This window comes from Malus domestica, chromosome 10, assembly GCF_042453785.1.
Source record: "Malus domestica chromosome 10, GDT2T_hap1".
Taxonomy (NCBI): domain Eukaryota; kingdom Viridiplantae; phylum Streptophyta; class Magnoliopsida; order Rosales; family Rosaceae; genus Malus; species Malus domestica.
Window position 1 is genome coordinate 22,779,851 of NC_091670.1, and position 15,313 is coordinate 22,795,163.

Consider the following 15,313-nt stretch of genomic DNA (forward strand, 5'->3'; position numbering starts at 1 on the left):
TTCTTATTTGGAGTGTATTTGTTGGAGACCTCCCTCACTTCATCAAACCGAACTTTTCTTACGCTAAATGGTCTCTTGCATCTTCCCTCTCCACTTGCTTCTCAAAGAGTAAACGCATTCATACAATTTCTTCCTTGGTCTCTCTTCAGCCTTCAATCGATTTTTCAACTCTGGAACAAAGCTTGGCACTAATCGGATCATCCTCCATTTTCTCTTTGCTTCTTTTTGCTTATCTCGTCCCAGTAGCCAATAAATAAAAGGAGATGGAGCATCGATTCATCAACATCATTGCTAACATTAACTTGAGCATTCATGAGCAAATAATTTTGCCCATTGTTGGTCCACTTTGGTTCGCAACCTTAGACAATCCTTGAGGACGTCTCAAGCATGATGCAACTTAAAAGTTGGTTTTTGTGCGTAGTTCTTGTCTTGTAAATTGTCATTGCTTTGTCACCCTATGCAAGGAATAAATAAAGATCAATTAGTTGCTAAATAAGATTGTGTACATGAAAAATAAACTATGAAGCGAGACACCCATTACTGTGGAGCAAAAAAATAATCAAGAGATGACACGAGGATTTTTTGGTGGAAAGGACAAAATTACCCTTGAGGAGCACCGGAATTCCCACGCGCGAGCAGTGGACAATCATCCCACAATCAAGTCAAAAGTGCCCAAAATAGGTATTTATTCAAAACCTATTTCATCCATCTTCTCCACAAGGTAACCCCCAAAACATTCCTTTTAAATTATGTTAATTAGCTAATTAATATATTTATTACCTAATTAATCTATTAATGGCTAATTAAACTACCAATTAACTGCAAAATACACTCAAAAACACCACAAAAGGGCCGGCCACCTTCTCCCACAAGGAGGCCCCCCCATTTTCTCTAAAAACCTAGGTCTACACTCTTGCTAAATACTCAAAATTCTCCAAACACTTTTCCCTCAAAATTCTAACTTTGGCATCGGAGGTTCTTCGACCAAAGCCCTCATCCATTCATCGGAGGTTCTTAGGCCTTGACCTAAGGTGTTATTTATTTTATAGGTGCAATTTTGTCCAAGAATAAGGAGGAAGAAATTTGCATCCATAAATTGGTGCTTTCATTGAGAGTTGAGTCTCACACTCGTAGAATATTCTTGCATCCAAGAGATGGGACCGTGGCGATCCACAAGGCTTAATGTGACAATAAGTGGAACGGCACCACCACCACGAGTTTTCACCACGGGAACCACCGCGGTCCATGGTGTCACCACCACAGCCCGAGCCGTGCCATCTAAGTCCCATAGCACTAAGGTCACAGCCCAAGCCAAGTTACTTCATACCTAACGTGAGCCCAACACATTGCCAAGCCGAGCCCAAGCCTCGCACAAGCGTGCACCACATGCTGAGCAGCCCACTCCCTTTGGCCTAGCCTGCTCTCGCGGCCCAGCCTGATCCCACGGCCCAACCTACTCTCGTGGCCCAGCCTGCTCCGAGCAGCGCACTTTTGTGGCCCAGCCTGCTCTTACTAGTAGCCCATTCTAGTGGCCCAGCCTGCTCCCGTGGCCTTCCAAGCAGCCCAAATCGGTCCAAGATTCGTTTAACCGTCCCGACTTCAAATTTTCAGACCGACGATTGAACCGGGAGCATTTTTACTACATTTTTTTGCAGATTTGACATTTCCTAACTCAAATCTCGCGCTTGGAGTCTACCACACTTCCACTACTCAATGAGATACATTCCTTCCAAGCTTTTCCAATACAAATGGAGAACAATACTTATCTCGACAAGTTATAGAGTTGATGAGCACCCTCGCATAGCAAACGACCTTGGTGAATCAAGTTTTGCAGCGCATCGAGATTCAATGTGCCCCTGATGAGGTGTCACGAAGTAGGACAAGGGCAGACGAAGGATCTCTATAGCAGCGTCCCAGCAAATAGCCACTTGACTAATCACGAACCGAGCGTTCTAATAAATAACACTTTCGACTGGGCCCTCTAGATAGCGTATACTCTCGTCTTAGAGCGTGGAGGAGCGTGCATTCTCAGTTAAGTCCACGAACAAACATACACTCACGGTTTGGGCCATACTCCGATAATCGACATGAGCAACCTTCCAGGTAAAATGTTCATTCGCAGCAAGGCCCGCAATGAACATCATTTACTTCACATCAAAGTAGGCAGCACAATGGACGGAGAGAAGCTGTCACTTAATCCGGCTCAAGTTCAACCAGCAGCTTGCGAGTTACCTACTCGCCTGCTAGGAACATACCACATGCAACGCAGCCGCGCCGTAGACGAGCCGAACACATGAATGAGCAGTCTAGACCAGTAGGTCATAACCGGGGGAAACCGAAAGCTCTACCACCCTAACAAAGGCAAATTTAGGAAGAAGTAGAAAGGCATCTAACTGAGCGATTGCACGATTTCTTGCGCAACGAAGCTATTAACAAGACGCTCCGATGAGACATGACCAACATAAGGGAGTCATCTTTCAATGACAAGATCAAGCAGATGAGACTACCCTACATAGATTGCTGGATACAAAGACTACTTCTGTTCCGACAAACACAGTAGCTCAGCCTAATAGCGTGTCGAGGGCAAACGAGTACTAGAAGGACACACCAGTCCAACTACCAAGAACCGGGGGCAGACATTGTTCTCAACACTCCAGACGATTCAATACTGAAGCAGCATATCATTAGTAGCCGAGCATCATGGACCTAGTGGTCAAACTACTCATGCTGCACATAACCTGGCCTAAGCCATGCTTTCATAATCGTCCCTACCTGCTCCACGACTCCCGACATCCATTGACCTATTACCATGGCTCGTAACTGTGCCAATCTTGCACCACGACTTTCAGCCTTGCCAATTTTTCCATGTTGCTTATGTCAACCAAGCTTTAAAAGGGCACACGATGAAACACCTAATGATGGCACAATAATTCTGGGAGGAGCTCACTACCCTTACACCCTTACATGGGTTCCACAAGCAGTTCGCCAAACAAGACTTCGCAAGCTGAGGATTATTTCAGTTGTCCAGCAGTCCAGTTTTCCTTAATTGTTGTCCACAACAACTGCTTAAAACTCTTTCTGGGTCTGCTCTTCAGTGTGAGAGGATAAACCAATTCCTCGACACCCATATGGGTTTACTCTCCAGTGCGAGAGAATAAACTAATTGCTTTCTAGTGTGAAAGGGTAAACTAATTCCCCAATACCCATATGGGTTTGCTCTCCAGTGCGAGAGGATAAACTAATTGCTCTCTAGTGCGAAAGGGTAAACCAATTCCACTATACCCATATAGGTCTGCTCTCCAATGCGAGAGGATAAACTAATTGCTCTCCAGTGCGAGAGGGTAAACCAATTCCCCGACACCCATATGGGTTTACTCTCCAGTGCGAGAGGATAAACTAATTGCTCTCTAGTGTGAGAGTGTAAACTAATTATTCTCCAATACGAGAGCGTAAACTAATTCCTCAACACCCATTTGGGTAAGCTCTCTAGTGCGAAAAGGCCACATAGCTTAAAAGATTGAATGTTTAAAGATCAACTAGGCAGCAAATGGTCAGGGGGCAGCAGCCACTTTTGCACTTAACAGTTCGCTCATCCGACATTTCATCTTCAACAGCTCCGATCTTGGCAGCTCCACCCTTGACTGCTCTATCTATGGCAGCTGAGAAATCAAACTCAAGCAGTTTGCTTATTTTTGGCAAGCTGCCCAGACGTGCCAGCTCAAACTGTTGCCCATGCCATGCCGCTTCCTCAGCCCATGCCGAGCCAATCCTTGGCTTCAATCAAGCTGAGTAGCACAAACAATGGCCTCTGCCACACAATCTTCTTGGCCCATGCCAAGCTGACTCCTGGCCTTTACCAGCCGACATGCCGCACCACCCCGACAGCTGCCTAGTGGCGGCACCTCCCAAGAAGAAGACAATGAGAATTAAGTTTTTCTTACATCGGTGCAACATGAAGAAGATAAAGAAATCAATGGAAGGCAATTCTTTACACAGGCAAGCAAAGAAGAGTGCTAGGGGAGGGGGAACAAATATCCTCTAGCTTTATCTCTTTCTTGTAGGGATAAATAATTATCCTCCGAAGTTGATTTAATCCCCTATTTAAGGTAGGCTTAAATAGGCTTTGGAGACGATTTATTTCCCTTTCCTAGAAGAATCTAATTCCAAGTCCAAGAGAGTATCTGCATCAAAATTGGAGATCTCTACACATGCTGCCCTTTCCTATGAGCAGCCTAGCAAGTGTGGGGGCATTTGTGGAGCAAAAAATAATCAAGAGACAACAAGTGGATTTTTGGGCAGAAATGACAAAATTACCCTTGAGGAGCACCAGAATTCCCACGCGCGAGCAATGGACAATCATCCTATAATCAAAAAGTGCCCAAAATAGGTATTTATTCAAAACCTATTTCATTCATCTTCTCCACAAGGTAACCCCCAAAACATTCCTTTTAAATTATGTTAATTATCTAATTAATAGATTTATTACCTAATTAATCTATTAATGGCTAATTAAACTACCAATTAACTACAAAATACAATCAAAAACACCACAAAGGGACGACCACCTTCTCCCCCAAGGAGGCCCGCCATGCCCTATATATACTACCCCATTTTCTCTAAAAACCTAGGTCTATACTCTTGCTAAATACTCAAAATTCTCCAAACACTTTTCCATCAAAATTCTAACTTTGGCATCGGAGGTTCTGCCATCCCCCCTCAAAATTCATCGTGGGCGTATGAGGCTATTGGCCTTGACCTAAGGTGTTATTTGTTTTATAGGTGCAATTTTGTCCAAGAGTAAGGAGGAAGAAATTTGCATCCACAATTACTTCTTCGGTACTCCTTCCACTAGCTCCCAAGCTGCCCTTCCACAAAGTGCATGCTTTGTTGATAATCTTCCACAGATTGTAAACACCACCACATTCTTTCGGTTGGTGTTGGAGTTGGAATTGAACTTGTCAAAAATTTTAGTTCACAAGACCTTTTTATTTTGATTTGTGCTGCCAACACCATATTCGTGAATAGAAACCCATACGAAGCACAAAGCGATATCTTCATCATTTGAGCAATTAGGTCCTATAATTTGATATGTTGCCATCTTGAAAATTTTGAAAATGGACAAAATAGTTTTGGAAGTGGGCAGAAATAGTTTTGAAAGTGGGAAGAATGTATTTATAAACTGTTTTTGCCATCTTGAAAATTTTTAATAATATATATTTTTTAAATTGCTATAGCTGTTGGATTTAGTTTTGGGCACTTGATCTTATGCGATTTCAGCTGTCGAATTTAATATATTTATGAATTAGATTTAAAAAATAGTAGTTTGAATATGGACTATTAGTTGTTGGTCCAATCATGTGAGCCGTTAGATGAAAAACTAGTCGTTGGACTTGGTTTGGGTGATCGATAAAGCTGTCAACGTGGATCCCACCCGCTGCAACTCTGTTGCATGCACGCGAATTGGGTGTGTTAGTACGCCGAGTGTGGTTTTCAGGCATGTGCCTTCATGCACATTTGTGGGCCAACATCTTAACCTTGGTTGGTATTTTGGTTGGAATTTAACCCTAGAACAAATTTTAGGTTTTACCCAAAATTTAGCCCAATGATTAGAAGAGCCTTGGGGGTGTTTAAAATTTAAATTTTAACCCAACCATTGCACTAGGTCTTACAACATCAAACAAACTTTAATACGAACCTCACATCAAGAGCATCATTAAAAAATTCGAAAGAAAATTAAAAGTAAAAAAGTAAAAAGATCTAAAAGTTCGACGAGAGAAGAGTAATTGTACACGTGTGTGCAAAGAGGGAGAGAAAATTTATACGTACTTGAGATGTCATGATATCAACATTCCAAACAAAAGAGGGTTGTCGAACGCTGAGAACTTCAACCCTAAAATAGCTTCTATGTGAAGCAAGTGGTAGGGCAAGAAATATGAGGTCCAAAAAAAGATGGTCATTAACGCCAAGGGTGAAGTGGGTTTTACCTTAGCAAGAATTCAAGACCAAGATCGGTCCTGAGATTTTAGAGACCCTTCCAAATAGGGGTCCTATGCCCGTGGCACTACTTGAATACCCTCAAGGTCAGCTCTATCCAAGACTTTGGTCCATTTTATTATAGGACATTGTTCAATATGTGTATGTGTAAGACAATGCCCAAAAATTAGGCTTAGGACAGCGTTCGATATGTGCATGTGGACAGTGCCCAAAAATTAGGCTTTGCAACGACCACGTCCACACAAATGATACATAAAGCAATTCATATGAGTGCAAAGAATTCACCAATAACTTACAAATGCACTTACCTCCAGAGATAAAAGAGAAAGTAACAAGTACCCACCTCAATTACAACCACATGCAATCACTTTTGGACTGTCACTGATGTACGTAAGAAAATGATCATACATTATACGTGTTCGTATAGCCTAAACTTCTCTGTATATAAATGTCGTAGGCATGTTACGCTGAATTTCTAAGAATAATTACAAGGATGCCGGCAATATGGACAAAAATGGGGGAAGAGGTTTATGAAATGTGCATTATTTGTGGGGAACTGGTTATGAGAGAAGGATATGACCCTAAAGTTCCATAGTTAAATGCCTCTCACATTAGATAGCCCTGATGTATGTTATTACCCAAGATATGTGATTCACTAGCGGTAAGAATCAAATCCAAGATGTGTTATGTGAAATATGAGCCTAAAATTTGTCTCTAACCATTGAGTCACCCTATGGTGGTTGACGTATGTTATTATTGACACCGTATTGGTTGGCTTCCCACATCCCTCGTAGTCACGCATGTAGAGGATAAAAACTTGTTATGGGTTGGACTTCAACGAAACTCGGATGAAGGCGTGTGAGTAACCAAATTCATGAAGTAAAAGTAAATACATGATGTTCGATAATTACAAATTTCCGTCCAAATTCATTGGACTGAAAGAGGTTTCATTTGTTAACCAAATTCATTTGGTTGGATCAAAAGAGTTCTGTTTTGGAAATCAATGAATAAAATTTATTTTTAACTAAATCATACATACTTTAATTTGATTTGTAAATTTGATAAATTTATTAATATTCTCGCTAGAAGCATATTAAGTGATAGTTAAATTGGTATCATTGTATTTATAGTGCTTTTTGAAAATTGTTATTAGCACTTGAAAATTTTATTTTGCACTTCTCATAAGTGTTTTTTTTTTTAATATAGAAAGTTTACAATGCAAATTGAGAATTTTATAGTGCTAATAATAATTCTCTATTTTTTTTTGTTGGAAAATTAGATGCTTTATTTTTATTTTTTTTAGCACATCGATATTTTTACATTAAAAGTAGGAGGAGTTCAGTTAAGCCACACAATGAGCAGTCTAGTTTGGTATCAAATTTTTCATTTACGATATTTAAACCTAAGACCTCTCACTTCCAAGTGAAGAGTAATACCACCAGACCGTAGTACTGAGGGGCAATTAGATGCTTTATTAAAAACACCATAAAATCATACAATGGAAGGCCAATCCAAAGAAAGATTTTTCAATGTGCCCGGAACATAAGGTGGTACACCACATGTCACTATACAAGTGGTGAGATATTTGTGTTAAAAAATTAACAAATTAAAAATTAAAACTTCTCTCTATTTATATAATGACACGTGGTGACCTGTATTCTAAACACAATGAAAAATTTCTCTAATCTAAAACTCAATGTAATTATCGAGAACAAAAGCTACTATTTTGTTTAGGGAACTGTTATAGCACTCCAAAAATCTCATTCTACATTCGTTACAAATGTATTTTTCTTTCTAATTATAGAAAGTTTGGAGTGCCAAATGAGATTTTAGGAGTGCTAATAACAATTCCTTTTTTTATAGTAGGAAAGAAATATCAACAACAAAAATATGGAAAATATTATCTACATTGTATATTAATAATAATGCTAATTTGTTCATTATTTTATTAAAAAATGATTTAAAACCTACATTCAAATTAGAATATTGATTTCTTTAACCAAATCGTATACAATTTTGGATAACCACCCAATCTTTAAGAGTGATTCTAAGTTAATCATAATATTTTAAAACATTCTAAATAACTTTCTAACATTTTGAAAAATATATAATTGTTAGGTTCACTATCATTAAGTGATGATGTAGACAATTAGTTGTTGGAGTTTAGATTGTTATTAGTTATCTTGCGGGCCAAGGATTAGTTACTTGCCCATTAAGTATTTGTTTTTGTCTAGGATTTGTTTTAGGGTTTTAGTCTTCTTTCTCTATATAAAGGCCTCTTTGTATTTGGTATTTTTTATCAATCAATAAACATGGTTTTTCCGGTATAAAATTCAACTTGGTATCAAGAGCAAGGTCATTATCTCGGGAACCACCGTGCCGTCCACCTAATTAGCCCACCACCGTACTAGATCACTCCACACCGCTGCATCTATATGGCCCTTTCTGACTGCAACCTACTTGCACCGGTTTGAATTTGTACCTACTTGAAACGCTGCAATCATCGCAGCCACGTTGATGAACTGGACTACCGACACACCACTTCACCGTACTCACAATCTTTGATTTTGCATCTTTGCACTTGCATCAGTCTGCATCTACATCAATATACATAACCAGATAAAACTCGTTTGTTCAAGTTGCCTGCTTGCTATTAGGTATCTTGTTCCTTAGTGTTGTCATGGCATCTGCAAAGGATGATTCCTTACAAGCTATCGGTGTGAAATTGAATGAAAATAATGTGTATTGGGCATATGTGATGAAGAATTTTTTTTATTGGAAAAGGTTTGTGGGGCTATGTTTCTGGAATGATTTCTATTCCAAATAACCCCAAAGATGAGAAACATGTTGAATTGTTAGCTGCATGGGAGATGAATAATTCGAAAATTATTACTTGGATTAATAATTCTGTTGATTTGACTATTGGAATGCAACTTGCTAAGTTTTCAACGTCTAAGGAAGTTTGGGATCACTTGGCAAAGTTGTATACCAAGGCCAATTTTGCTAAGAGGTATCAATTAGAAATGGAGATTCGTGCAATCCACTAGGGTGATAAGAGTATTCAAGTTTTTTTATAATGAAATGACCAATCTTTGGGACCAACTTGCATTGATTGAGCCTAAAGAACTTGGCATTATCGAGCTCTATTGTCAATATAAAGAAGAACAACGTCTTGTTCAGTTTCTAATGCCTTTGCGGGATGAGTTCAAGAGACTCCGTAGCTCCATCCTTCATCGAACTCCTCTTCCATCTGTTGATTCTGTTCTTAATGAGTTATAAGCCGAAGAAGTTCATGTGCAGTCGCATAGGCTATCTTCATCTTTGTCAAACACTTCAGCATTGGCTGTGGCAAGATCTTGTATTAGAATTAGGGTTGCTATAGATGAGTGTTCTTATTGTAAAGGGAAAGGGCATTGGAAATCCCAATGTCCGAAGAGATCTCAGCAACATGAATTTCCACAGAAGTCACCACTTGGAACAGTAGCAGCTTCTGTTTTGCATATTGCAACTAATTCAAAATCTGAATCTAGGAAAGATGATTGGACATGGTAGCTTGAAGTCGGCATTGACATTGGCATTAGCACTGGAATTTGGAGTCTTGCATCCACATCTACTTTGGCAAACTCATGTCTGTGTTCCGCCATGAGTTTGACCAGGGGGTGTTGGAGTTTAGATTGTTATTAGTTATCTTGCGGGCCAAGGATTAGTTACTTGCCCATTAAGTATTTATTTTTGTCTAGGATTTGTTTTAGGGTTTTAGTCTAAGGTTTGCTTTAGTCTTTCTCTATATAAAGGCCTTTTTGTATTTGGTATTTTTATCAATCAATAAACATGGTTTTTCCGGTATAAAATTCAACTTTAGTAAAACCATGTTTTACTCTTAGCCATCTATGAAGTTTTGAATCTCCCGATTGACATAGTTTAACTACATAAATTTACAGCTTAATTTGGCTAAAAGGGGTTGATTTGATGAATTATAGCTCTAAGCTTTGAATCCCCCGATATCCATCTCTTTCTCCCCTCTTCCACGTGTCAGCACATAAGTTGCAGTTCATGGAATGCCCAATATACCGTCTTACACATTATCACTGTCTAAAATATTATCTTCATTGACTCTCTTCCTTTCTCCTTCTACCCCTATGTGGCATATAGTGGTGTGGAGCCCATAGCTGGACCTTTGCTTTGCTGGATTCAAGCTCTCCATTGTTGGTCTTTTATGGGGCTTGTCTGCTGAAGAGAGAGAGAGAGAAGGAGCGAGTTTTCATTTTTTTTTTCACTTTTGCCCAATTTTTTCCTCCTCAAAGATTCTTCCTTTTAGAATACTCCCGTTCACTTTCTCCACTTGTTCAACAATCTCATCATCTTCCACATTCTTTATTTAAATACATAAACCAAAATTCTGCTCCTTGTGTTTGATTTTATGGATCCACAGATCTAATGGTTCCGTACCCACAGGAGCTTCTACTCTCTTCAAGATCTTCCTCCACTTCAGCTGTAGCAAAAAGCTGGTTTCAACAAGCAGAAGCAATCAAATTAGGAATTGGGTAAGTCTCCTTTTGCCTTCTAGGTCCTGATATTTGAGAAAGAAAGGTGCTTTTTGTATTCTGATTATTTGGGTGCTTTTGGAATTTGTGAAAACTGAAGATTCATTTTTAGCAATGTGAAGATGTAGACCTTCTGGAATTTCAAATGGCTTGACCAAGCTCTTTGTTGACAAAAAAAAAGGGACCTTTTTTTCAAACCTCCCATTGAGTTTTATTGATTTTTTCTCAATAAACCAGCGGCTTTTGTGGATGGATATTTTGTTTTAAATGGAAACCCAGATGGGTTTTTTGGAATATTGAGTCCTAACTCCTAATTTCTCTGTTTTGTGCAATCCCCAACTGAAATTAACTGTAAAGGTGGCTGCTTTATGTTGTTTTCTTGATCTGTTGGGTCCTGATTGTTCAGCTCTGATTGAATGAAAGAAACACAGTTTCAATTTGTGCAGTTATTGACTTGTTCTGTGGATATGTTTTGCAGTGTATAGTAGCTCAGCTGAGAAATAAGGGCAATACTAGCTGTTCTGGGTTGGAATTTGTGTTTTTAAAAAGTTATTCTTACATGTGGAGGTTTTGGAGGGTTGTTTGGATGAGATGAGGGATGTTATCAGAGTTGATGAACTACTTGAAGTTCTGTTTTCGGCCGAGGTCGAATCGGTACGTTCATACCGGTGCCGATTCTGGGGGTCGCCAAGACGGGCTCCTGTGGTACAAAGACACGGGCCAGCACATAAATGGTGATTTCTCAATGGCTGTAGTTCAGGCTAACAATTTACTTGAGGATCAAAGTCAGCTTGAATCGGGTAGTTTGAGCACACATGAATCTGGCCCCTATGGTACTTTTGTTGGTGTTTATGACGGCCATGGGGGGCCGGAGACGTCACGCTATATCAATGATCACCTCTTTCAACATCTCAAGAGTAAGTGAGTTTAGCTTTTCTAATGAGATTTGGAACATTTTGGAATTCCTTCAGAAAGCTTTGTTGGCCTTGTTGCTTTTGGTTTGAAATTCTGTATGGCCTTTATATTGGTGAGGAATTTGAGGGGAAGAAATTCACAATATAGGGCATGATTTAGCGATTTGGTGCATTAATTTGGATTTGGAACCTTGTTGAATTGTAAAGAAGAGCACCTTGTGAATGCAGTTTTTATTATGTTTTTAGAGTTAAAAATTACGAGTCGCCCTTAATTAAGTTGAGTATGTGCCATAAAGGCAGGTTCAAGTGAAGGATTTTGCATATCAGCATCTAATGGTATAGTGCACGGAATACGAACTTTACATTTCAATTATTGCATTTGGGCTTTAGATTTTGTAGACAAACTTCCTGTTGTAAATTTTGAGTTTCTGTGTAATATGCAGGATTTAGTTCGGAGCAGCAGTCAATGTCTGTGGATGTAATACGAAAAGCATTTCAAGCAACAGAAGAGGGTTTTCTTAACGTAGTTACTAGGCAGTGGCCTATGAAACCACAGATTGCAGCAGTAGGATCGTGCTGCCTTGTCGGTGTTATTTGTAATGAAACTCTTTATATCGCCAACTGTGGTGATTCCCGTGCTGTTTTGGGGAGAATAGTGAAGGCAACAGGGGAGGTGCTCTCTATTCAGTTGTCACAAGAGCACAATGCCTGTATAGAATCTGTGAGACAGGAGCTGCAGTCTTTGCACCCTGATGATCCACATATCGTTGTTTTGAAGCATAATGTATGGCGTGTGAAAGGCCTAATACAGGTAACTCTTTTACAGTATCAGGAAATGGTTAATGATATCAGCTCTTTGGAGTTAGACTTTGTTAATAACTTCTCTACTTTCTTTGCATCAAGCCCTAGTGGCTGTAAATACTTGTGTTCAGTGGTAATCAAATAGTCAACAGTGCATGCTGGAAAGTTCCTAATGGCTGTAATTTAACTATACTTCTCCAACTCCGTTCCTCAAAGAGAGTATATTGGTTTCGTTTATGTTTTCCGGATGACTTCATCTATGGTGCGTTGGTTATTTTATAAGTTATATGGGATTATAAGCACGATCAAGTTTTCTTCTCATGCTCTTTCCAAGTTTGTTTTGCTTTCTTGTAATTGCTTAAGCAAGAATGAGGGAAGTCTCACACTAGATCGCGTACTTCACAAAGCTAAAAAATAATCTGGAATTTTTACTGATCTAGATTGCTTTTGGCTATGTGTGAAGGAATAATGAAGTTCACACATTCATGTTTAGGGAAAATATTGTATGGTAGGTATGGTTTCACATCTTAATACTAGTGATAGCTCTGATAGATCATTACTCAAATCTTGATAAATATCAGTCCCTGGAGGAACAAGATGTGTGATCACATATAGGAGGCATCTTATCATATATGAAGACAAACTCCGTGGACAATATTTGGTTATTTTCAGTTTTCGAATGTTACACAATAGATGATTTGACTTGATACAGCTTATCATTTCTATGATGTGAAACTGATTTGGTAATCTTACATCTTGCAGATATCTAGATCTATTGGTGATGTGTATTTGAAAAAGGCTGAATTTAACAGGGAGCCTTTGTATTCCAAGTTTCGTCTTCGGGACCCTATCAAAAGACCAATTTTGAGCGCTGATCCAGCAATTTCAGTGATCCAATTGCAGCCACACGATCAATTTATTATATTTGCATCTGATGGGCTATGGGAACACCTCACCAATCAGGAAGCAGTGGACATAGTTCAAAAACATCCACGAAGTGTAAGATTTATTGTTGAATAGTATACTGGTACTCTAACGATAAAGTGATTATATTTCTTAAAAAAGATTTAACTATTCTTATGTTGGAAAGTAGAATCAGGGAGCAGTTGACATGTTAAACTTATTGCTAGTGTAAGCCTCGTATCTCCATATTTTGTTTTGCTAAAGAGAGACAATATTGGGGAAGAAAATAATTTTCCACCACACAAACCTACCTGGTATCCCAAATAGAACTTTGGCTTTAGCCTCCACATAAAAGGAGAAAAGGATTGCCTTTATAAGTCCCTGTTAGCATGAAGTTACGTCTTTCTGCAAGTTATCAAAATTCTAAGGTGTTTGGTACGTTGAATTGAATGAAAGCTGGTTTGTGTATTGAATGTGTGTGCATTCCAAAATTTGCACATGTATCAGTTGACAGTAGGATCTATCTATCAGAGTGGAGCCAGCTCCCTCAGCTGATTATATGGAGAAATGACTTGTGAGATACTTGAAATGATCCTCTATGGAGTCATTGTTTCAGATTTCGTTAAGCCCATGGTTTTGTAGGATTTGGTTCAAACTGCTTTTAGATATCATGCTGCAGGCGGTGCATATTGATAGAGTAGAGCAATCAACTGGGTTCTAGAAACCCAAATTTTCGGACATTTTAGCTGCATTGGTTCTTGTACTTTTAGACAGAATATCACTCTATAATGTGCATAGTCGATCAAAATCAACATTTTCCATTGTGCCTCTTGTCCTTGATGAATAACTGACCTATAAGTTTTAGCTGTTTCATAACTTCGGGTTTGTGGGGGAGAAAGATAAATCCACCTATATTTTAAGTCTGTTTCATTTCTGTATGTCTTGTTGGTCAACCCCTTCTGATTATATGTTGCTCACAAGTCAGTCTTCTATGGAAACTCCTTCCTTTATGGCAGAGAATTTAACTTTTGTTTTCCAACCTCATGCAGGGAAGTGCAAAAAGGCTGGTGAAAACCGCCCTGCAAGAAGCAGCAAAAAAGAGAGAAATGAGGTATTCGGACTTGAAGAAGATTGACCGCGGGGTTCGCCGCCATTTCCATGATGACATAACCGTGATTGTTGTGTTTCTTGACTCGAACCTTGTGAGCAAGGCTAGTTCTGTCAAGGGCCCAAATCTATCGGTGAGAGGAGGTGGAATCAACCTGCCTCCTAACACTCTGGCTCCATACGCCTCGGCAACGGAAGCTGGCAATACCTGATTAAACTGTATCTCTCATGTGTGTTCTGTTGCACCATCATCCTGTGTTAATACTAGGTAGCTTCCGAACCAAGAACATTTCCGACGAGGAGCCGGCCTTCGATTCTTTAATGTACACTGTAACTTTTAACTGGAAATCTAATACTTGCATTTAGCTTCTGTGCCAACAACAAAAAAGGAACTGGGAGAAGACAACAAGGTGACAGTAATCGCAGCTTTATTTTCTTCGCAATGTTCTTATCCTTTCGTCTTTCTTTTTCTCTCTCTTTGATTTCCCTTGGAATTTCAGATCTGTAAATTTGTATGAGATGGCCAATTAAGTTTTTTTGCTTCTCTTTTTATTTATTCATTTTTAGTTTTTAATAATTTATCTTTACTAGTATAAATAGTCGTTATGCATTGATCACTTACTTTATTTTCTACATTGGATAAGAGTACATAATTACTATTGGATAGTGCTAATTACACACTCCCTACTTTTCACATCCCGTTATTCATTTTTTGTCATTGATCTTCTTTAATCGATTCGTTTTAATGGCAAAAAATTAAAAGAATGTGTTAAGAAGTAAAAATAAGTGTGTAAATAGCACTTCCCTTACTGTTTTGGAGTACTAATAACATTTCATCTAAGTTGTAGTCTTTGAATTGCGGCAATTGAGAAACTGCGGTCATGCTTGAGATGCGCAAAACAACTAGATTTAGAGAAGAGGTTGATGGCTAAAACTAATCCCACTAATCATCTTTAAAAACGGAGAGATCGGGATAACATCTATATTAATTCCCTGATTGTACATGAAATCTAGTCCAGTCTAGCCTTCATATCAAACATCGACCATATC

General features: G+C 39.0%; 1 protein-coding gene across 1 annotated transcript; it reads left to right on the top strand.

Moving 5' to 3' along the window:
- The first annotated feature begins 10,144 nt into the window (after nucleotides 1-10,144).
- LOC103444910 (probable protein phosphatase 2C 60) lies at nucleotides 10,145-14,815 on the top strand. Its single transcript, XM_029109759.2, has 5 exons — nucleotides 10,145-10,538; nucleotides 11,017-11,455; nucleotides 11,896-12,263; nucleotides 13,016-13,252; nucleotides 14,206-14,815. Exons 2-5 carry the CDS (start codon nucleotides 11,137-11,139, stop codon nucleotides 14,473-14,475), a joined length of 1,194 nt encoding a protein of 397 aa, XP_028965592.1. The 5' UTR covers nucleotides 10,145-10,538; nucleotides 11,017-11,136; the 3' UTR covers nucleotides 14,476-14,815.
- The last annotated feature ends 498 nt before the right edge of the window (nucleotides 14,816-15,313 follow it).